This window comes from Gymnoscopelus microlampas (assembly GCF_963454915.1).
Source record: "Gymnoscopelus microlampas genome assembly, chromosome: 4".
In the NCBI taxonomy this organism is placed as follows: Eukaryota; Metazoa; Chordata; class Actinopteri; order Myctophiformes; family Myctophidae; genus Gymnoscopelus; species Gymnoscopelus microlampas.
The window spans coordinates 39,995,581-40,018,832 of record NC_139941.1 but is presented as its reverse complement, the minus strand read 5'-3'; the positions used below and the strand labels follow the sequence as shown (position 1 = coordinate 40,018,832).

The 23,252-nt window shown below is 43.1% G+C and overlaps 1 protein-coding gene across 1 annotated transcript; it reads left to right on the top strand.

Moving 5' to 3' along the window:
* Window positions 1-5,991: 5,991 nt before the first annotated feature.
* angptl2b (angiopoietin-like 2b) lies at window positions 5,992-21,565 on the top strand. Its single transcript, XM_084055305.1, has 5 exons — window positions 5,992-6,539; window positions 11,920-12,849; window positions 16,978-17,171; window positions 18,240-18,510; window positions 19,430-21,565. Exons 2-5 carry the CDS (start codon window positions 11,946-11,948, stop codon window positions 19,627-19,629), a joined length of 1,569 nt encoding a protein of 522 aa, XP_083911431.1. The 5' UTR covers window positions 5,992-6,539; window positions 11,920-11,945; the 3' UTR covers window positions 19,630-21,565.
* Window positions 21,566-23,252: the final 1,687 nt, after the last annotated feature.

Sequence of the window (23,252 nt, the reverse complement as noted above, 5' to 3'; positions counted from 1 at the left end):
TCATGCGTGGAAACACAATTGTTTCACACAATGAGTGTCTTTTGTATCCCTATAGATGTGTCTTAACTTGATTATTGGGCTAAGAGTCTTTGAAATCCTGTGATAGGTCCCAGAGCCTGTCTTCTCTGGAGATGATGTAAGCTGTTAATGACTCTTGGGCCTCATTCACTTGTGGTCCAGTTCTAAACACTCCTGTTCTAACATGAAGTCATTGCAGTCATCTAATTGTAATCTGTTTATGAGTGTGTTGATTGCTTTAAAATGCTAAGAGCTGAATTGTAAGGAAACCTCACGCTTTGACACTTTAGTTTGTTTGGTACTTGAAACAAACACACAAAGCACTATGTCGTTAGGTGCAGGCAAAACATCCAAGCAAACAGCCATGCAGAGGTTTGAAGTTATTTAGGGTGTTTAGGTAACACATGAAAATCTAGGGTTCTGGCAAAAGTTTAACCACATGAATACCATAGCGTCCCGATTCTGGGCATGATATGTGAACATTTTGGCCAGAATGGGCCAACATTCACTGAAAATAGCAGATCTATAAAGGTCTGCTATTTTCACATGAGTCACAACGAGTCACAACGCCACACGTTGTGAGTTTGTAGATTGGGTATTTTTCCTATTTGATGTACACAACAAAGTATATAGGGTATATGTGGTTTCAACCCGATCTCATACTCATACAACACGGTGAAATAGCACGGATTGACATTCCGTACATAGCCACAAGGCACGAAGTGGATTAGGTAACAGGTAACATAGACGACTAGAAAACCCGAAAACCTGTGCATAGGAGCCGCGAATCCCCTCCATTGACTTTGTAAGTTTTGGGCCATGTCGGAGGCGCACAGTCTCAAGCGAACTGGAGTCACGTGAGGGACCACCGAGCGAGGTAAAGCGAGTGAGTTGCCGTCCCGAACGTTGCGACGTTCGCTTGAGCCTACTCAGCGGCGTCCGAGTTATGTATCGATAGGCACAGAATCGTAAATCATGTTGTGGGGACTGCTCTGCTTCCGGCTTGGAACCAGTGTTATTTCACCGTGGGATTCGCGGCTCCTATGCACGGCTTTTCTGGTTTTCTGTTTACGGAATTGTCAATCCGTGCTATTTCACCGTGTTCTGTGAGATCAGGCTGGTGGTTTAGTATTTCTCAAATGCCAGTGAGACTTTCTTGCTTCCGTTGAAGAATATGTCCCTGGCTTGATGGCAAGTAATAGACTTCAAACAACCAGGTTAGTCAAAGTAGCGTAGCCCATATACACACCCCTCTTAAAGCCACTTAGCCACCACTTAAATCCATCTTCTCCTTGTTAGCATGTGCCTCGTCATCGGTAGTGTTTTTTCAGACACCACGTTTCCTCGTCTTGTTCCCATGTGCATTGGTTAACAACCAGACAACGTTTTCTTCAACATGCTCATTCATTTGCCCATTCATTGGTCCATCTGTGAAACATTTCCAAGTGCGAACCCACTTTCCATGATGTCTCCCATGTGGCACGCGCAGCTTTAAAATGCATTGATTGGTTAGTATTTCAATATGGGAGTAACTTTTTCCTCTGACATTTTTACTGGGCTGTGCTCCTGCACCTGCTGAGGATTAGAGATGGAAAGAGAACTAATCGCCGCGGTAACACCACGGTTTTTGGACACAACCCAAGGAGTCACTCAAACACGCTTGTTGGCGTTCGGAGTCCTGCCCAGCTCCCCTGATGCTCAGAACCCCTAATTCATGAGTTGGCCTGCAAACTGAAACTGCAGGTGTCATCTTATAACTGAACACAGAGCGGAAGAAGGTTAAAGAGAACGGTAATGCATACCTGTAGGCTAAGAGATCCGGCACACGGCATATGGACATGTGGTAGAAGAAGTACTCAGGTTTTTTTTTTACTTAAGTGAAAGTAGCAATACTTCAGTCCTTATTAAAAGTCCCTAAAAATGTTGAGTTAAAGTACAAAAGTATTGGCATCAAAATATTATATAAGTATTTATTATGCAGAATGTCCCATTTCACAATGTTTTTAATTTAACTTTTTCAAAAATAGCTTTTTTTTAAATATTTTTTTTCAAAAATATTTTTTTTTTTTCAAAAATAGTTTTTTTTTTCAAAAATAGTTTCCCCCACTTTTTTTTCAAAAATAGTTTTTTTCTCAAAAATAGTTTCCCCCACTTTTTTTTTCAAAAACAGCAGATCTATGAGCTTGTAGATCAGCTATTTTTGAATAGACTAAGTATAAATAGTATTAATTGGTTAATGTATGTTTTGTAATAATAATCTAAATCTACAAATTAACTAAATCTACAAATTAAGTTTTCAAATAATTGTAGTGGGGTAAAAAGTACAATGTTTGAATCTGAGATGTAGCGGAGTAGAACTATAAAATCAATTGAAAATTGGACATAGGCTCCTCATGTAAAGTAAAAGTACTTTGTACATCACCATACTCGAGTAAAATGCACTTAGTTTCACTCCACCATGCGGCATATGGAGCATGTATGCTTATGTTTTATACCATTTCCTTTTATCAAAGTTGCTTGTCCAAAGGTGAACTAGTAAAATGTGACCACCAGCCATTGGTCTGACCCGCACCGGTAAAAAATATTATTATATGAATTTGTCCAGGTCTTTATTTGTCCAGTATCTCCCGCCAGGAACTTTTGTTTCCATAAAAGCAGCTGTTCTTCTTCATTCTTTTCTGGAGCATCAACGGAAAGATTTCGATAGTTCCATTCCATTCCATTCACAATAAAGAAAAAGAGAGGGTCGCTCTCATGGAAGTAATCAAACTGCCTGCATTCAGCTAATGAATTACCCGTGAGCTAAACAAAGGATACACAGCATAAATCTTGAAATGTCAAATACTAAACCAAATTATAAACCAAAGAAGAGGCTACGCTGAAAGAGGAACAGGTTCTGTTGTTATGAAGCAATCGTTCATGTTGATTGTGGTGACGAAATTTCTTTTAAGCAATGCTTCATTGAACACAAATTTGTTGCTTTGTGATTTCAGGGCATTTGTTTTTGATACGTTTGCAAGCTACAGCAGTGCAGTGGGATTCCGACTATTTTTCTGCATTTGTTAGCTACTTTTCATCCCTATGCACCGGGCCTAAACGGTTTCTCAGGTGCGCGAAAGTTTCTTATTTATCGGATAGTTTACAGTTTACAATGTTTTCTTATGACTATTAACAATATACAGTTCCAAGAACATCCCATCTGAGGGACATCACACAGGCTGAACTCTATTTCTTCCTAATAGCTTTTCCACTCTTACTGTGTAGAAGACTGACCAAGCCTTGTGTTTTAGTCATGACCAAAACATTTATCACTCGAAAATACAAAGTGTACGAGACAGTATAAAATGTTCAAAAAGTTCTGCCTCTTACTGACAAGTTTATGTACTCTGTAATCCCTACAGTGGCTTTCGGTAAGTAGCCCTAAAATCCATGGCTACTCAGGGACGTCCGCAGTCCTTCACACCCTGATGAAAGTGATGCAGCTGAACGTTGGCGCGCAGACCTTAATGTCACGCTGAATGGAGAGAGGTGTGACATGTATTTAGGCTGAGAGGGAGCGCAACTTTTCCACCGTTATTACTCAATTATTTCCAGTAGTCTGCTCTCTTCTCAGTGTGTGTCTTGATTGCTTTTGGAGTTTATGTTTATACACAAAGCAGTTAGTCAACATCTGCAACATATTTATTGTGACTGCAGCTCCAGGGGAGAATCCCACATCCTGTACATTGTAAAACAGACTGCAGAGCCTTACTTGGCAATTTTATTTTACACAAGGCTGCAATAAAAGACTGCGACTACAAAATCTTACGTAATTTACGATTAAACATGGTAGCATGCTGTATGCTGTCCATGGTATACATAGTCTTTATCCGTCTTTAACACGTCTTCACACTTACTGATGGCCACTTGTCAACAGCAATACTTGTAAAATTATACAGTAAATGATCTAAGAAATGATTTAAAATGTAATATTTGCACAGATCAATAGCTAGATATATCAATATAATCACATAAGCCATATCTCTTTAAGAACCTATACTTTTGAAGCTTCCAATAACCTTCTTGATGCATAAAACATAAATATCAGTACAAAAAATCATCCATTTAAACAGGATTTCTGTGTAAAGATAAATCAACTTGTGCATTTGCCTGTCTGATATGGTGACCAAATGTGTTGACTACAACCATGATCATAGTTGATGAAAAAAAGATGAATATCTTCCGTCCATTTAGTGATTCAAATCAAGATTCAATTGAATTTGAATCTAACAACAGAAAATCCCTTTATAACATCATTGGCTGGACAAAAACCCCACTGGCTCTTATTGAAAACATCAAAACAACACAGAAACAACAGGCACCAGCCAAGTGAAGACTGTCACTGCCAATTCCCTGCATGAGTAATTTATAGAGCTTTGGCAAGCTGATCAAACTGTGACACATGACTTTGCCTCGTCTCGGCAACATGTTGCAAATCCCTATCACAGTGTCCATCACGTTTCATCTGTGAGCAATAACAAACACAAGTAAACTCAACACTTTTTTTTCAAGAGGCACATGAGGAGTGCGGAAGGTGCCTGTAATGATTCACAGTAACAAGGATTTGACTTCATTTCAGCATGTCTTGCAAGGGGCTTTTTCCTATTTAGTATGGTTTTAAAATTAAACCCAAAATATGTATTCCATTCAAACTTGAAAACTTGACTTTTGTGACACAAAAGAAAACAAGTTGAAACTCATGTTTTGTGGGTTTTACATGACGACATTTAACAATGGATTTCCTGGTGTAGCCTCTTGTGCCTGGATATGTTTTTGTTTTCCTTTAAGCCTGCATCAGTGACTAAGGGCTATACAAATACATTTGAGTTGAGATAGGCCATGCATGCGCAGTCTGTTTGGTACTAACCCTATAACCTACTGGAATGATAAATTAGTGCCCAACTCTCCTTATTTATATCCATTGCTTGCTGCAAATAACAGATTTTCAACAAAAACAAACGTGATACGGTTTGTCACGTTCTGCAGTCAGATCTGCCAAAAGAGCATTTCTTTCCGGTGAAACGTCATGTCGTATATTTTTCAGTTGAAAATCAGTTATTATTGGTGAGCAATAAGAAAGTTGTACAATGAGGCATGAATTAGGCTTAATTCCTGCGTTTGGGCTGTTTGAAGTAGTTGCCAGAGTGCATCGGCTTAAACTACCTTCTAAGGTGGTGAACCAGGGCACTCGAGAATCCAGTCAGGAGTGCTTGAGTCAAGTTTTGCACTTTGCTATGATTACCTATGCTGCTGCATTATGTCTGAAGGAAGCCGAAACAAAAATAAGTTGACTTAAGACGTAACAATAAAGAAGAACCTTGAACCTTGCTCTCTGTCCAGCCACAGCCTGTCTCACACTAGACTAGAGACATCTCACTTCCAGGCTGTAATCAACGGTTCGACTATCCCCTCACCAAACCCTTCCTGCAGAACGTGTAGCCTATAACCTTTTCCCCTCAGGGGCGACCATTTTTCATTCATGGCCAATTAGGATCCTATCACTGTGACTTCACCACTGCCATGCACTGCCATAATAACCAGCCCCAGCCAGAAATAGTGGCAGTGGAAAACCAGTGCATGGACAGTGTGGGGGCAGGGGCTTGGAAATTCGAGTAGGGTAGGGTGTGTGTGTGTGTGTGTGTGTGTGTGTGTGTGTGTGTGTGTGTGTGTGAGGCTTATGTCTCATGGCTTGTGGATCTCTTTTGTGCCAAGGGGAGGAGGGGAGGAGAAGGGAGAAGGCCTGTTGCTTTAAATAAGATTTTGTTTTTTTTCTCCAACTGGTCAAACAGGGGTTAAAACAGAAGAAACCAGGGGGAGGACCTCAACTCAATTTGTCTACCCACTGAAACATTGTGCCAGTGGATTGTTCATCACTTTTAAAAAGCTCTCTAAGAGAGAGAGAGAGAGACACAGAGAGAGAGAGAGAGAGAGAGAGAGAGAGAGAGAGAGAGACACAGAGAGAGAGAGAGAGAGAGAGAGAGAGAGAGAGAGAGAGAAAGAGTGCAGCAGAGAGAGACTGCCTCTTGAGCCATGAGGCAGAAGTGATGGATACAGCCCTCAGAGAGTGACAATCTACTCACAATCCACCCTGGACTCTCTCTATAACTCAGGAAATTATGCTTCTATAAATCTTGTCAACAATTTATTTGCAAAGTGGATCTTTTCCTTGTTTTCTTTTTTTACATCCTGCTCCATGTTTACAAGTCTTGCCAGCAAGTTGAGCTTCTCTGCTGATCTAATGAAGGTGTTATAACAATAGGTTGTTTTTTATTTTTTAATCATCCTGAGCTTCTTCTCCACTGGCGGAATGGACTCAGGTGACAAAGAGTGAGTAACGTGCACAGAGCGGGTAATAAGGGGGACGCAGGACAACAAGACACCAGCTTTCACATTTGGGATGACTTTCTACCAGGGGAAACTTCAATCAGCTCTGCCAAGGCAAGGCAACTGAAGGAGCCTCATCAACAGTCTACAATTATCTGGTAAGCATTAGGTGGCTGTTGACATTCACTTTGGCTGTAATTGGTGATTTGAGAAAGTTTGAAACATTACCTAAGTGTGGATGAAATTTCAAAAAAATAAAAGGTTACTATGGAGATACGGTTTAAATAACCAAATGAAATGTTTAACGTATTAATGGTAAATGCAATTCTGTAATTATTTAAAAATGCTTTTCTAAAAAGTGACTTCTCCTCATCTTAATTACAGAAGTCATGATGAACTAACTTGATTTACTTACACATGGCAAAGGGCACTTCTACACTCTTGCCACTTCAACCAGGTAGTTGACTCTAATGGAGACAAAGTAGAGAGGGGTCATTTCAACACAGGAAGATGCTGGGAGAGTACGCTCTCCAGGCCAAGTGGTCATTAACTTGTGATAAACACTCAGCTTGTCACAAAACATGGCACAATAAAAAAGGATTACACAGCACAAAAAAAAAACACTTAGGAATTTAGGAACAAATAGGAAATTGAATGGGAACTGTACAAGCTGTATACTGTAGGTTTTGCAACAATCAAAATCTTTAAATTCATGTGGTGACATAAAACAATTGTCTCAGTAAACAAGGGATTACTGCAGAACCGTTTTTCCTCGTTAACAGAAAACCACAGTCCCCTTTGGGTAAAAAGAAAAAATGGTTTTAAGAATGGCTGTGTCAAGCAGAGAGTGGCTTCAGGATGTGCCCCTGGGCTCTTGCGGACAGGCGAGCCGCTTGTTTGAATCCCTGCTTTGTTTCTGTGGCCAGAGTGCTGTTTGGATAAGGGGGCTTTGAGGTAGAACACTGGGGCTTATCGAAACAGTTCCTGAGACCCCCTGCCTCACTGTCTGACTGAGATCACAAGTGGGGGCACGCAACAACAACACACCAAGAAAGAATGATGCATGGAAACAAAACTGAAAATTTGGAAAGTAAATCACTCCTCTTCCATGGAGAGCCAAAACAAACGCTGCACCGTCTAATCAAGCAGGTACAAGGTTAATCACGTTTCAAATGTCATGTTTCGGGGCTTACAAGGATTACATGCTTGAGGAAAGAATGAGGTCACCCCCAAGGTAATGCAATATCACAGATTACCACGAGCAAATTGAATCTGACTCTGATCCAACACATATTGGGTGTCGTGCGAGGGGCTCTGCCAGTTCTCCGCATAGTTCGGTGCTAATTCGAACATGCGGCACAAAGCCGCCTCGCAAAGCAGCTCCGTTCTTTTCAGCCGCTTGACAAATGAGGCGTTAAGCGGACGTGTCGTGAGCCCCTGATCCAGATGATGATGATGTGATTATGGTGCGTTCAATCAGAAAGTGGGGACGATTGGTGCTGAATCGGGGTCAGGGGCAGATCTGACTTGTGGAGCATAGGTACAGCATGAGGGCCGATTGGAAGTGAGGGGAGGGTTGCTGCTGAGTCTATTACGGCAAGTCTCTCTTTGTTTGCCACCAACCATTGACTCTCTCTGCATGCGAGTCTGTGGCAGCTCGCTCTAATGAGGTGGCTAGAATGTGAGGAATGCCATGCTCACGCTGAAATGAGAGGGGCTGGGGGTGAGACGCATCGGCTAGACTGAGCGGGACTGCCTTTCCTTCTAATTACCGTGTGTGCCCGGTATGAGCAAAAGGCACAGCAGCAGCAGCACGATGCTGTTCAGAGACACCGCTGACCTAACACACTTGCACTTGCCTGTTGCATGTGATTTATTTGGAGTATAATTCTTTAAATGCATGGAGAATTCGTTATATGCCCTCTTAAGATATTTCAACCTGAAAACAATTATAGAGTAAAAAACTAAACAAAAATAAAAGCACATGCCAATAAAAGAGGGAATGGGAAGGTTTATTCTCAGTGTCCTTCCTTTCCTCATGGTATTGAGTGACAGTCACGCTGTCTGTGCTGTGAAGTGTCCTCATGGGCGTGACTTCATGTGACACTTCTCAACACCAGTTAATCATCAGGAGCCATTGGGTCAGTCAATGGCAGCTTGTTACGGCAAAGTGATGTTATGATAATAATGAGCCGCGGTGGTGGCAGCGTGAGTGGAAATTGGGAGTGGACTCTCTCACTGTTGTTCCCCTCGGGGCGAGACTGTGGATGGGTTAATGACACGCTGTCTCCTGTGGGACAGAGGGACCTCTTTTTGGCGATTAGGAGCCCGAATTAACAGAAAAAACAGAAATGATACGCACCATGCATGTGCGTCCGAGCACACTCGCACAGTCACGCACACTCACACTCACACTCACGCATGCGCACGCACACACACACACACACACACACGCACACGCACACGCGCACACACACACACACACACACACACACACACACACACACACACACACACAGTAGAACAGTGGTTTTTAACCTTTTTCATGCCAAGGACCCCTAAATTGATATACATTTGGCCGCTGACCCCCATCTGAAAATGTTTTGTGCCAGGGACCCCCAGAAGCAAATATTTGAGTAAAAAAGAAAATGTTTGCTTTAAAAATATATATATATTAGATAAGATAGATATGCACACATTTTAAAGATTTTTCAAAGATAGCAGATGAGCTTGTATATCTGCTATCTTTGAATAGCCAAAGCTTGTGGTTAAAATGATTGTGATGCTATGTTAACTATTTTCGCTGGGGACCCCCTGGTACCTCCCCCAAGGACCACTGGTGGTCCTCAGACCACAGGTTGAGAACCACCGCTGTAGAAGATTTCCCCTCAGCTTTGAGGTGTATAGGAGAACGTATGGAAGAAGCCTCTGGGCTAACCACCGTGTCCAGCATGGGACTCCTCCAGCGGTAGCGCACATGCAGGCTGCGTGTCTCAGACAGCAGATCTCATATTCCAGGGAGAAAAACCACAGCAGCCGCTGGCCAAATACAGTCATCAGCACTTGAGAAGAGACGTGGGCCCGACTGTTCAGCTTGGTTTGGGCTTACTGATAGGCTATTATTAGTGACTTCTGCTAGACTTTGATCTATATGGTCACATCATTCCTGAGCACAGTAAGACAATCCTGCCATTTCATTCCACTCTCCATCATATTGACAACCGAGGATCTGTGCTGTGGTTAAACATAATGGTGTTGCGTTCTCTTCAATCATCATGTGCTGAGGTGACGTCATACTTTTTCAGCTAGTGCTAAGAAAGATACTGCATTGACAGAGGACGACTTATAAGTAAAGTTAAAACAAAGTCTTCCCATGTGTTTAAAAACAGGTGCCTCTGTGGAAAAGAACTGCCAAATGCGGGCCTTTTTTAGTGAAATTGATACCGCAGTAGTAATCTGTATGTGGATAACTGTTCTGATGAAGATCTGATAGGTTCAGATGTTTGCTCAGATAGACCGTCAGTAAACTCACATTCTGGGCAGGGTGCGAGGGTTTCATTGCTAAGTAAGCCTTCGCACTAACAAAATGTGTTTACACATTCTATTCTGGATGAATATAGCGAACAGGGTCAAAGGCTTGAAGGGTCATATTCTTGGAGAGCTCCGCATTTCTCTTCTCCATGTATCCAACCTAATGTGCTGGCCACGCGCCCAGAGAGTAACCAGACAAAAACACTGCTCCCCTCCTGCTTTTTTGAAACGGTCGGTTATCTTTCTCATAACAATGAGGTATAGTGGGGGCAAGTGGAGCACAAGTGAGATCCCCAACCGATCACGAAGCTCCTTCCAACGCTGGCCAATATGTGCCATTCTCCGCACCGCTTTTCCGATCGGAAAAGCTCCTTCTGGCTGAGGGGAGGTGTTGCACAGGACTCCTCTGTAATCCAATATGCAGCAGCTTTCAATTAAAGAAGCCCCAGGGGCTTGAGGGCCTTGTTATCCTTACACAGGAGTCACATTCTCCACTGCACTCAGCAGTGGCATCCCCCTACGCTTCTAATAACAGCACATCAACCTTCAAAATGTTGGCCCCCGCTTGTTTTTCTAATAAAAATGCCTGCACTTTGGATTCAGGGTACAAACAGCCCCAGCACCTCATTTCAATGCGTTCCTGAGGAAAATTACGAGTTGTACCTGGAAGGTGCGGATGGAGACAGTGCTCTGTGAAGAGTTGTCTAAACATGGTCATATCTCAACATCATAGATGTTGGCAGTGAAAACAAACAGAGCCAGATAAGGTTTATGTTGTATAACACTCCCATTAGGCCGCTTTAGTTTGCACGCCAGGTGGTAAAGTTGCGAAAGGTTCATTCCCTTTCAGGCTTCAACTCTGCTTGGAACGCCAGTGCACAAAAAGAGACACAGGGGGATTGTTTTATTATTACTGCTTGCCTCGTCAACACAAACTCATCTGCCTCTTTTGGTAAAGGCTACGGTTCAGGTCTGATGCAACAAGATCAATATTTAAAACAGATCCACGAATAGCATCATCTGCGTGAGTGTCTCACATTTTCCATAAGCAAAGATGTCCCAGGCTGTGCAGAGGAGAAGATAGGAGTGTTTTCATGTGTGTCAAGGCCTCGCAGTGGCAGTCACCCAAGGAGAACCTGAGCCAGGACGCCTAACTAAAGCTAAACACTTCTCCCTTGACGGCATTGTAGCTTAAAAGCAGCCACTGGAGAGATCGGCACATCGTTAAGGAGGATTAGTATCTTTCAAACAGTCCCTATTGAACACATTTGATGACAGAAGGAGAATTCACCCAAACCATTGTTGAAGGCCAAATGTCCACAATACGTTAGACAAAGCATCTTATCTGAATACCTTTGTGTCATTTTATTATTTCAGTAATTATACATACCCTGTGCATCATCAATTACACGTTTCATTTATAAATTACATATTTACACATTTATATAACTCAGTAGCCTATACATTACATAATTCAAAGGCACAGCATCCATCGGTGCACTCAGCAGGGGACGTGTATACAGTTTCATTCCAGCTCTTAATCCTTTCTGGTGGCCTATATTTTGTGAAATCTCTAATGACCTGCAGCCTTCCCCTGGTTGGGATATGTAATGAATAGGGCTTCCCTGGGCAGACTGAAAACTCCCCGAGCCGTGTGCCTGCCTGCTTCTGTCGAGTAATAGACACTGCGAACAGGGCATCCTGAGGGACAGCCTGTTTCTGGTCTCAATCAGACAGGCTGTAAAGAACTCCATTGATGCTCTGGCTGGCAGACAGAGCGAGCAAGCAAGGAAATCTGGTTCCATGAGGCTTGCATTGAAAACCCCATGTCCACCAGGCCTGCTTAACATGCACTTTTTCTAGGTGCCAACTGCAAGTCATAATGACTCGTCAGTCGTCAACTACTACTGCATGTGGTCAGTCTCTCAACACGATGTGGTGGCACACTCTTGTCTTTATAACACAAAATATATTTTTCTTGTCTCTATTCCATCCCCTGTCTCTCAGGCATTGGTGAGTTTTACCCAAAGCTGATGGCGCTCCCTTCGGTGATTCTGCTGGGCCTGCTTCTAACACATGGACTAGTCTCTGGGGTCGAGCAGTCTCAGACGGACCCCGCCAAGGACCAGGCCGGTGCCCAGGGGAAGGTCCAGGAGTTCGAGAGCAGCGAGGATGGCCTGGAGCGGGAGTTTCTATACGCGGGGAGGAGCAAACGCGCTCCGCCCGAGATGCCACAGGACAAGTGTTCCTACACCTTTATCGTGCCCCAGCAAAAAGTGACTGGGGCCATCTGCGTCAACTCCAAGGAGCCCGAGGGCCAGCCGGAGAACCGGGTCAACAAGCAGGAGCTGGAGCTGCTTAACGTGGAGCTGACGAAGCAGAAGAGGCAGATTGAGACATTGCAGCAGCTGGTGGAGGTGGACGGAGGTATCGTCAACGAGGTGAAGCTGCTGAGGAAGGAGAGCCGCAACATGAACTCCAGGGTCACCCAGCTGTACATGCAGCTGCTGCATGAGATCATCAGGAAGAGGGACAATGCCCTGGAGCTGGCTCAGATGGAGAACAGGATCCTTAACCAAACCTCCGAGATGCAGCAGTTGACCAGTCGATACAAGGACCTGGAGCACAAGTACCAGCACCTGGCCTCCCTGGCCACCAACCAGTCTGCCCTCATCGCGCTGCTGGAGGAGCAGTGTCAGAGTCGACCCGCTCCCCGGCCCGTCCCCGTTCCCCAGCCCAGGCCGCGACCGCAGCCCCCTCCGATATCGCCACCGATGAACAGGCCCTACCAGCCTCCGGTCATGCCGCGCATCAACAACCGAGATCACATCACCAACGAGATCCAGAGCGACCAGAAGTCGATACCGCCGGCCCTTCCCACCATGCCCACATTGCCCGGCGGGACGCACGGCCCCTCCACCACCAACAAGCCGTCTGGTGAGTCTTCCAGTGTCACACATATGAAAAGGGTCTTTCTTCACTAACAAAGGGAATTTGTTGTAAAAGTTCCATGTGGAAAAAGCAGGTCATTTCCGATGAAATCTCATACCAACAAACAGCAAACAAACAGCGGCTGAAAACAAGTGTGTGCGTGTGTGCGCGCGCGCGCGTGCGTGCGTGCGCGCGCGTGTGTCAATCAATCAAATCAAACTTTATTACTAAGGACACATGGTCCATAGCAACATAAAATAACATAAAAATACAAAAACAAAGGCAGATATAGTCCACTCATAAATTCATATACAGGCTTACACGCCAATGGTTCCACAGTTTAGAGACAAACCTGACCCGAACTCAATAAAGGGTTATTCAGAATTGCGTGTGTGTGTGTGTGTGTGTGTGTGTGTGTGTGTGTGTGTGTGTGTGTGTGTGTGTGTGTGTGTGTGTGTGTGTGTGTGTGTGTGTGTGTGTGTGTGTGTGTGTGTGTGTGTGTGCGTGCGTGCGTGCGTGCGTGCGTGTGGCCGTGCGTGTGGCCGTGCGTGCGTGTGTCACTCTGTTGATAAGTGGGTAGATCTCTATATCCGTGTACGTCCCCACCGGAACGCCTAATCATTAATCACAAGACAACACCAAGTGTCCATTCTTCACACCATTGTCAGCTTAAATAATAATTCCCACGCATTCCTCAACAAAAGGGCTCTGAGGCAGAACAGAGATGCTGTTGTCTAGACGCCTTTGAGATGCATATAATTCTAAAAGGCCTTGATAGAAACCACAATTCAAAGCATAGTGAAAGGGCAAACACATCGTGTGTGTGTCTCTGTAGATAGTTGAAGCCGAGCCCATGGGTTTCCTAAAGCATAAATGCTATTAAAAGGGAGAGTTTTTAAATGGACCCTAAATGGTCTTTTTATTTGCTGCCCTGGTTTGTTTTTCAGAAGGCCTTCCTTTGGTCTCATGTTGAAGGGAAAAAGAGGGCAAACTAACAAGGATAAATCCCAGTGTGCCCATAGCACTACTTTTAAGTGTTTTCCATTGACATTTTCGTCCAACCACTTGCTGTTCTCACTGCTGCATGTGAACACTGCCCTTTGTTGTTTGTAATGTGTGAAGGGACGTAAGCAATTTCCTGCCCACGGCTGTGCGACTTACACCCCGAAAGTTACTTAAACATGAAGGGAAAAAAGTCCTTTACAATTAGGAAAGGAGAGAGAGGAGGAGGAGGAGGAGGGGGTGTGAATGAGCGAGAGAGAGAGAGAGAGAGACGGGAAACGGGGAAAGGGAGTGCACTAGACAGGCGAGAAAGCAAAAGGGAGGGGGGGTGAAGTACGGACAGATAGAGATAGAGTCAGTGTGATGTCATTTGTTCCAGTTTCACCACAGGCAAGAATCAGTCAGATGTTCCACCAAAGCTGCAGACTTTATCAGGCAGAACAGGGCAGGGCGGCACTGGGCTGGCTTGTGTCTGTTCTCTACACAGAGAGATGGATACCTTCCAGAAAACGTCTTGCAAGACAAAAACAAACATGAACTGTTTGCCACTCACTTCATCCCTAATTTATGAGCGGAAAATAGATTCAGCGGTCTGTGATTTAACATGTTGTGCCTTTTTCATATCATTGTATACAGTATGACAGTGGTAGGAATTGTTCATCCCTGCATTTCGAATGCCACTTTTATCAATGGCCTTCCTTTCTCTGTCTCTCTCACACACGCACACACACACACACATTCACACACACGCACACGCACTCTATCCTCCACTTTCTTTCGCACTCCAGTTTTCACTTCTCTCACTTCTTTTTCCATGTCCCGCTCACACACACACACACTTTAGATGCAACCGGCGTCACTACTTCTTCATGTGAACCTTAACATATCTGTTCTGTGTCCATTGTGTTTGGGCACTTTGTAAACGGGCCAGTTGGCAAAGCAAACAGGTGTGAAATCTCAGAGAGGTTAAACACTTTAAACACAAAATTCACAGCCAATTGGAGCAGGGGAGCCAGTGGCCCCATTAGAGCAAATTCTTTCCCATATCAGCCGACTCGGGATCTTTAACGGTAGGAAAGAGAAATGGCACACAGGCAACATGCCAACTGTTCTCACTGATACGGTATGGTTTGGAGGGAGAGAAAACCGAGTGAACATGTGCAGAATCTAACACAAACCTCAATAAATCTTACCCAGCATAACAATGTTAAACACAATCCTTCTTAGACTATGGCTGTGGTCAGTGTTTCCATTCAGATCCGTTTTCCCCCGTTTAAGTCATAAAACAGATGCAAATGGAGTCAAGAGGTCAGACACCACTGAGTCATTTTCTTTTCTTCGAGCTTAAAGGGTGATTTATACTTAGTTGTATGCTGGTGTCGCACATAGAGAAATAGCAGATCACCAAGGTCACTAGGCGTACTACAACGCGTTGCGAGCTTGTTAACCGTCTCTTTTTCGGTGTGTGGCAAGGCATGCAACCCAGTATAATCCAGGCATTAGACATTAGACAGACATTACATGTACTTTTCCGTTCACAAACGTGACCTCTAAATGCTACCACACACTTGGTGATGTAATATAAGGCGAGGATTTATCAAGCATTTTCTTAAACGAATATAAACCCAAGAAATCCCACTCTCTCTATTCAACACAATGACGTAAGGCCCAGGGAAGCATATTCTGACAACTGAAACAGTGCACTCCCCACTGATAATGAAGCATATTCAGTTTCAAGTTAAGTATAACATGCCTAAGATAATTTCCAACAAATTGACCTGATCAAAACAGCAATTCACCCCCCAAAAGAAATAATAGCATGTTTTATTTGAGCGCGAGCCCAGTTCAGTTAAACAAGGAAAAAACAACAGCCATACTTAAGTTGTACATCCCTCACCAGTGGTGGAAAACGTGCTCCAATTTGTTTTACTTAAGTAAAAGTATCAATACTGCAATGTAGAAGTACTCTGTTACAAGTAAAACATCAGGAATTCTATATTTACTTGAGTAAAAGTACAAAATGTACTTAAAGTACCAAAAGTAAAAGTACTCATCATACAGAATGTCCCATTTCACAAGTTTTCAAATGGATAAAAAACGTTTGAAAAGATAGCAGATCTACAAGCTGACAATGCAACGCATTGTCAGCTTGTAGATCGGCTATTTTCAAATGGTCAAAATGTATATAGGGTTGAAGTGGTTAATGCAGGTTTTGTAATAATAATCTAAATCTACAAAGTAACTAGTAACTAAAGTCTTCTAATACTTGTAGTGGAGTAAAAGTACAATATTTGCCTTTGAGATGTAGTGGAGTAGAAGTAAAAGTAGTGAAAATTGGAAATACACCAGTAAAGTCAAAGTCAAAAGTCAAAATTGCCCTTAAGTACAGTACTTGCAGTAAATGTACTTAGTAACTTTAAACCACTGTCCCTCACTGAGGAGAAATCACCTGGTGATCTGTTGCTTACAGCTACTGTTTCATCATTGAGTCACCACCACGACTCATGCCTTGCCCACATGCCAGTGTTGCTCTTGGCCGCACGGCCTGCAACCATTTCCCTTGTGTGAGCAACAGCCAAAGTCAATTTCACCCTTTAACCCGTTTAGACCGGGAAAGCGATCCGTCATTTTAGATTTTAAACACTTTTAACCATTATTTTATACTTTGGGCACCGAGTGCCGCGCTATACCAACTTGTAGATCTGCTATTTTTGGAAAAATCATGAAACTTTGTGCAAATCTTTGAATACATATATATTTTGAAAGTGAAACTTTGCTTCTGGGCGGGTCCCTGGAACATGGGGGTCCGCGGCCAAATACATGTAATTTTGGGTGGTCCTTGACATGAAAAAGTTTAAGCAACACTGATATAGCAAACTGATAAAGCAACATAGGTGTTTTTTAAAAAAACTGTTAGGATTTAAAAGACATTTGTAGAATCTGAGGTCTTAATGGATTAACAACTGAGAGCCTTTCCCTGCTGAAAAAAATGTGATTCCCTATGTCGCAATAATAAACTCTTTCTGTCTAGCGTTTTCGCCATATATTCTGATATTCTGTAATGGTGTGAGGGGGGTAATGAATTCAACTGAATTGTTTTCACATGCCTAATGCACCTATTGTGCTTCACAGGTCCATTTAAGGACTGTCTGGCCGCACTGGACGACGGCCACACATCCAGCAGCATGTACCTGGTGAAGCCGGAGAACGCCAACCGGCTCATGCAGGTCTGGTGCGACCAGAGGCACGACCCAGGTGGCTGGACTGTGATTCAGAGGAGGCTAGACGGCTCCGTCAACTTCTTCAGGAACTGGGAGACGTACAAGGTGCGCATGCAGACGCCAAATCAAAGACCTCATAGTTTGAACGGGGACTTGTGTGTGTGTGCATGGCTCACGTGTGTTGTGTTGACTCTAACCAGATGTGAGTGAATCATGAGTTGGTAATTGTCGAGGATTTGAGAGTGCCTGATTTGTTACCTGCTAAGGCTCCGCTCCAGTCAATCACTGGCCTTATATGACTCATAACATCCAATACCGGCGTCAGCTGGGTCCTTTGTGAAATTAGTTCGTGCGGGACAAGCGCTCATGAGAAAAATATGTCACGAGGACAGCCTGCCATTTCGGAAACAAATCTATCAAGAGTTGATTTGACACTCATGACATATGTTACTTTTGGGAGCATGCGTGGCACAGAAATGACTTGTCATAGCGACGGAACTCCAAACAAGCAGGTCTATGGCCACTGGCCAGCTTTAAAGAGAGACTGTTACCAGATGGAAGGGTGATTTTCATTGTGGGGCGCTTGAGCAAGGTGAAACAGTTCAATGAGGTATAATAGATCTCAAGCTAACAATTTACACAGGCTCTGATTAAATCCTTGACAAGGTCAATAGAACGGATCTTTCCAGGGACCTTAACATTAAACCCTAAACCACGAGGGATCCCGAATAACATTTGTTCTCTCACACAAGAGGGCCTTCGCATGATTCAAAGCATGTGCCGAGAGTAATGGATGCCATATACCAACATATAAGCAGAGCTGTGTCAGAAACACTAAAGCGGGACAAACCGTGCTTACAGTGTTTCTGATCCTTCCACTAGACACACTACAGGCAGCATTTCTTCACATAACAGGATAATAGTGGAAACCTGGGCACACAATGCTCACCATAAACCAGACACATGGTCCATTTGCTATAATATTCCCTGATAATAACCAACACCGTAGAAGAACTAAATCTACAATTACCTCCCAAACTTGCGAGGCACGACCCTGAATTACCCCCACGACACCAAAACCAACAGTTTCCAAGCCATTAAAAAAAAAAAGAACTCTAAAACATGACTCCGTTTTGCTGACAATGTTGTCTCTCATCTCTTTTCCCCTCACAGCAAGGTTTTGGCAATATCGATGGTGAATACTGGCTGGGCCTGGAGAATATCTACTGGCTGACCAACCAGGCGAACTACAAGCTACTGGTCACACTGGAGGACTGGTCTGGCAGGAAGGTGTTCGCCGAGTACGCCAGCTTCAGGGTGGAGGCCGAGACCGACTTCTACAAGCTGAGGGTGGGCCGTTACCACGGCAACGCTGGAGACTCCCTCACCTGGCACAACGGCAAACAGTTCACGACTTTGGACAGAGACCATGACGTGTACACAGGTGGGAGTTATGAATGATGTTGACTACACATATTTTCTCAATAAACCCGTTTCACGGCTGACAGTTTGACGGGGTAAACACAGCTGAAGGTAATAACGTGAATTGCGATTATGTTTCATTTAGGTGTTGCTGCGTGCGAGCATGGACAGTTAACTGTAGTTGACGTCATGCTGGCACACAGAAACACCCAAATAAAACGCAATGTTTACCTGTGAAAGTGGTCCACTGGGGTGAATTTAACAATGAATGATGTATGATGTATGCCAGGAAAACGTACATTTCTCACAGAGATAAAGTAAGCAAAACAAGCATCAACCTAGTGTATTGTGATCATTATACCTCTTATTATGATGTTTTATGATTCCAATGGCAGACTGTGTGTCTGTCTGTACTGTATGTATACCTATGTTTTTAACTATCAACCCATTAAGACCTGGAACGCATCTGTGCCATTTTTTTATTTGAGCTAAAAAGCATTATTTTACACTTTGGCTATTCAAAAATATCAGATATACAAGCTCATAATGCGGCACAGAGTGCCGCGCTATGAGCTTGTATATCTGATATTTTTTTTAAATCGTGAAAATGTGTGCAAGTCTTTGAATATATATATTTTTAAAGCATTTTAAAGCAACATCTTTAACTCAAATCTTTTCTTCTGGGGGTCCTTGGAACAAAACATTTTGAGATGGGGGTGCGAGGCCAAATACATATCCTTTTGGGGGTCCTTGACATGAAAAAGTTTGAGCACCACTGATAGAGAAACATACGTTTTTTCAGAATACTGTTGGGATTTAGAAGACATTTGCAGAATCGGCTTCAGGTCTTAATGGGTTAAGCCCTATTTAGCAAAAGAAGCTCATTGAGTCGCGATACAATGCGTTGTGGTCTTGTGGTTAACTATTTTCCCTCTTCTCAGGTAACTGCGCTCACTACCAGAAGGGAGGTTGGTGGTACAACTCCTGCGCCCATTCCAACCTGAACGGCGTCTGGTACAGAGGAGGACACTACCGCAGCCGCTACCAGGACGGAGTCTACTGGGCCGAGTTCCGAGGCGGCGCCTACTCTCTGAAGAAAGTCACCATGATGATCCGTCCAAACCCAAATACCTTCCACTAAGGCATCAGAAAGAAAAGACACTTATATGCCGCTGCCTGTCACTACTCAAAATCCTTTTTTTTTGGTAGTGCCTAGAATCCATTTTGTTTCGTGGAGTGGCACCTTTTAAAAAAAAAAGCCAGTTCACTAAGAGGAAGAGGAGATGTTGAAAGTGCAATATCAAAGCGTCATGCTGAACTATTCGCGAACTGAACTGAACTCTGGTACTGTACCGCCCCGATAAAGCCCCTACGAATATGTGTATCTGATTTCAGTGGGCCGGACTATTATGCTTTTTTTTTTTAATGCTAGACACAATATAGCAATGTGCCAATTGCTCAGGAGATGTGTCCGGTACACTGCCTTTGATCCGGTGCTAACCTGGCGTTTTGGGATGAGAAACCTGCTGTTGACTTGATATGGACAGAGTTTTCCCTTGATGACGCATAAGAGATAAGAACCTTGACCATCAATTCAATATTAAAAAAATGAACACATTACAGTAATTCAGCAGAGTAGCTTTGAGGTAGAAATCATTCAATTGTAGCATATACATTTTTTTTAATAACGCAATAACATGCAGATGACACAGGAAACAGTATCCAGTGGCTAGCTTTTAATTTCATTTAAAGTCAATTGCGGGTGTTTTAACTTATGCAGGGGTTAATCAATGAGGAGCCATGCAGTTATTGAAGACTAATGCATGGTGTGGAGCAGTGGTTCTCAAAGTGGTTCTCAGGGTTCCTTGAAGGGGTTCCAAATGGACCCTTACAGGTCTGTAACTCTGAGAGTGTACAAATAGAACCAATTTATACACTCTCAGAATTATGAAGGTTTTTGAAATGTAATGGTTTGAGAACCACAAAATGATAACCTCAGCAAGATAATGAGCCTCCCCTCCACACCAAGAGGCTCATTATCTTGCTGGGGCTCATTATCTTGCTGAGGTTATTATTTTGGCTCAGAGTTGATTGTCCAACTCATACCATGGCCTTTGACCTAAAATCAAAATATGAGTAGTGTTTATTCATATTTTGGGGGAAATCACAATATAAATAGAAACTCTGCGTTGGCACTATCTTCATCAACCTTGGAATAGACTTTACCACATAGTAACAAATAGTCGCTATAGAAACAAGTAAACAACCTAGAAACCAGTTGAGTCAACCAGCCGACACACACACACACACACACACACACACACACACACACACACACACACACACACACACACACACACTACGTTTTATGTTCCCCAAACCGGTTAAATGTTATGTTGAATGCAATGCTTGTGTTAGCTTAAATAACTGTTCAAACAGTATCGTTTTTATTATGCATATTGATTTAGAACGATGTTGATGAGGCCGCTACATCAAAGCTCTGTGGTTATCGTAAAATAAATATTGCACACCCTCCGGCCAGTCAGAATCCTATCATGTGGCCATGGTATAAAGGAACAATAACAAGATTCTTGAAGTGTGATGCCGGTGTTGATAATCAGGCCAGTGTTCTTCATAGCACTTTCAACATACATAAAACACTGTCGTTTTCCCATACCTGGTATAACAACATTTGCATTATTTTTCTCTTCATAATCTCATTACTTTCAACAACTGATTGCTGACTGATCTTTGGATCTTTCTAAGATATTTGGACAAGCAAAAGATCCAGGAATACTTATGAACTCAATGATTAATCAACTACAAAACCTTTATAGAACTGCAGTACCTTCACAGTCATGTCTTAAATGGGCTTTTTAAATCTTTTGTTGTTTTAACAGGTAGGCCTATTCATTTGCTTGTATGAATCAAGCAGTGTATGTACTGTATAAATATATTGGTTTGTTGATGTCAATAGATCCAACACATTGTGTCTGTACATAAAAGATATTTGTAATATAATGTAACAAAATCTATCATGTATCACAATTATGTTGCAATAAAACATGTACAGCTCATGTCTTTCTTCTATTGTGTCGTGATAATCACATTTCATGCTTGTTCATGCTTGATACATGATACCGTTACAAACATCATAATACTAACACATACACCCAACTACCGCAGACGAGAGAACACAGCTGAGGTATTACTAACCTAACCTTTAACCTAACTCAGCATCTAGAAACATTCCTTCCAGTAATAAAAAAAGCATTTGGAATCCTTTTTAGCACACCACATAAAGTTTTACAGTCCACTCAAATCATTTGGTGTGTGAATGTGCTATGTCTCCAGACAATAGCCAGCCTCTGAGTCTGCTGACTTTTAAAATGAGTGTGTGCACGTGCACGTACACAACAATCCAACTTGCAGTCTACACATGATGACTGACTACTTAGTAGCATTATTTTTCTTTAATAGAAAACGTAATTAATTTCATTCCATGGACAAACGTAGCATTCTCCTCCAATGAGGAAGCGATGAGCAGAACCCAGTGAAATACGGTAGCATAGGTATAATATTGATGTGTTACTGAGGCTGTAATTCAGCCAAAGCACAGAGAGGAGCCGTTTGCTGTTGAGGCCTCTCCCAAAGCAAGCCAGGGCTCCATGGGATCTGTGGGGATTAGGGTGATTATCAAAGACATTGTCATCTCCTCTCTAACGGTGCCTCTGCGGACACCGTATCCACAGGAGAGGAGAGAGACGGAGTCTGTGATCTATCACATGTCACCCACAGAAGGAGTCAGTATAGAGCAGTGAAATAAAATGAAAAATAAAATGTGACAGGCTGTAAAACCTCACACACGAATTAGTCCCTTCTGCTCCCAGCCGACAACCTTTATTGCGCCTCGTGACAGTGAGATTTCTCCAAAAAGGCTGCTGGAAAATGTAGCAAGAAAAAGGAGAGCCAGGCAAACAGTACCAGTGAGACTAGTATAGGTGACATGAAGGAGAGCACACATTTGTTGGATCTATTAATGTCTGCATTCAGAGAGTCAGATATGTGTATAGTAATTAGTTGGGTTCAAGGGCACCGATACTGTGGGTGCCTCGGGGCTAAAGCACCCAGGGGAAATGACGAGCACCCATCACAAACTCATCACCAAAAAAGAAAAAGAAGAAACCTCACTTCATGGAGTAAATTTGTTGTACCAAATTAACCGCGCGCACGCACTGGCCGCACGCACTGGCCGTGCATGCTGCGCACCCAATAGTGCGGACATAAATCGGCGCCCCTGGTTGGGTTCCATCTGTGTTTTATTCTCATTAGGCCTGGTTCAAAGAAAGTCGCAACAAGATAACGTAGCATGAACTGAGAAATGACCTGACTCCATCTGAAGAGTCCAATCCATCATTGGGGAGTTGAAGCAGGTTAAATCCCTACGAATTATATGCAGATCCGTCTCTGAATTGAAGTTTTCATGTGTCCTAGATGACCCTGTGTTCTCACTTAAGAGACTGTGATTGTTAACATTTCCCGCTGTGACTTGTCAGTATATAAAAGCACGTCCTCCCCAATGAAACCAAACTTTACACGTTAGTGTTTTACATTGCCAGAGTTAAGATGGATACTACTAGTAAAGTGACAGTAGCCAAGACACTGCATGGTCCCACTACGTTCAGCTGCTGACAAACATTGGCTTCCAGAACTGGCACGCAATTCAAAAGCCTAAAGAGGCATTCTTTCCCAAGATAAAGAGGC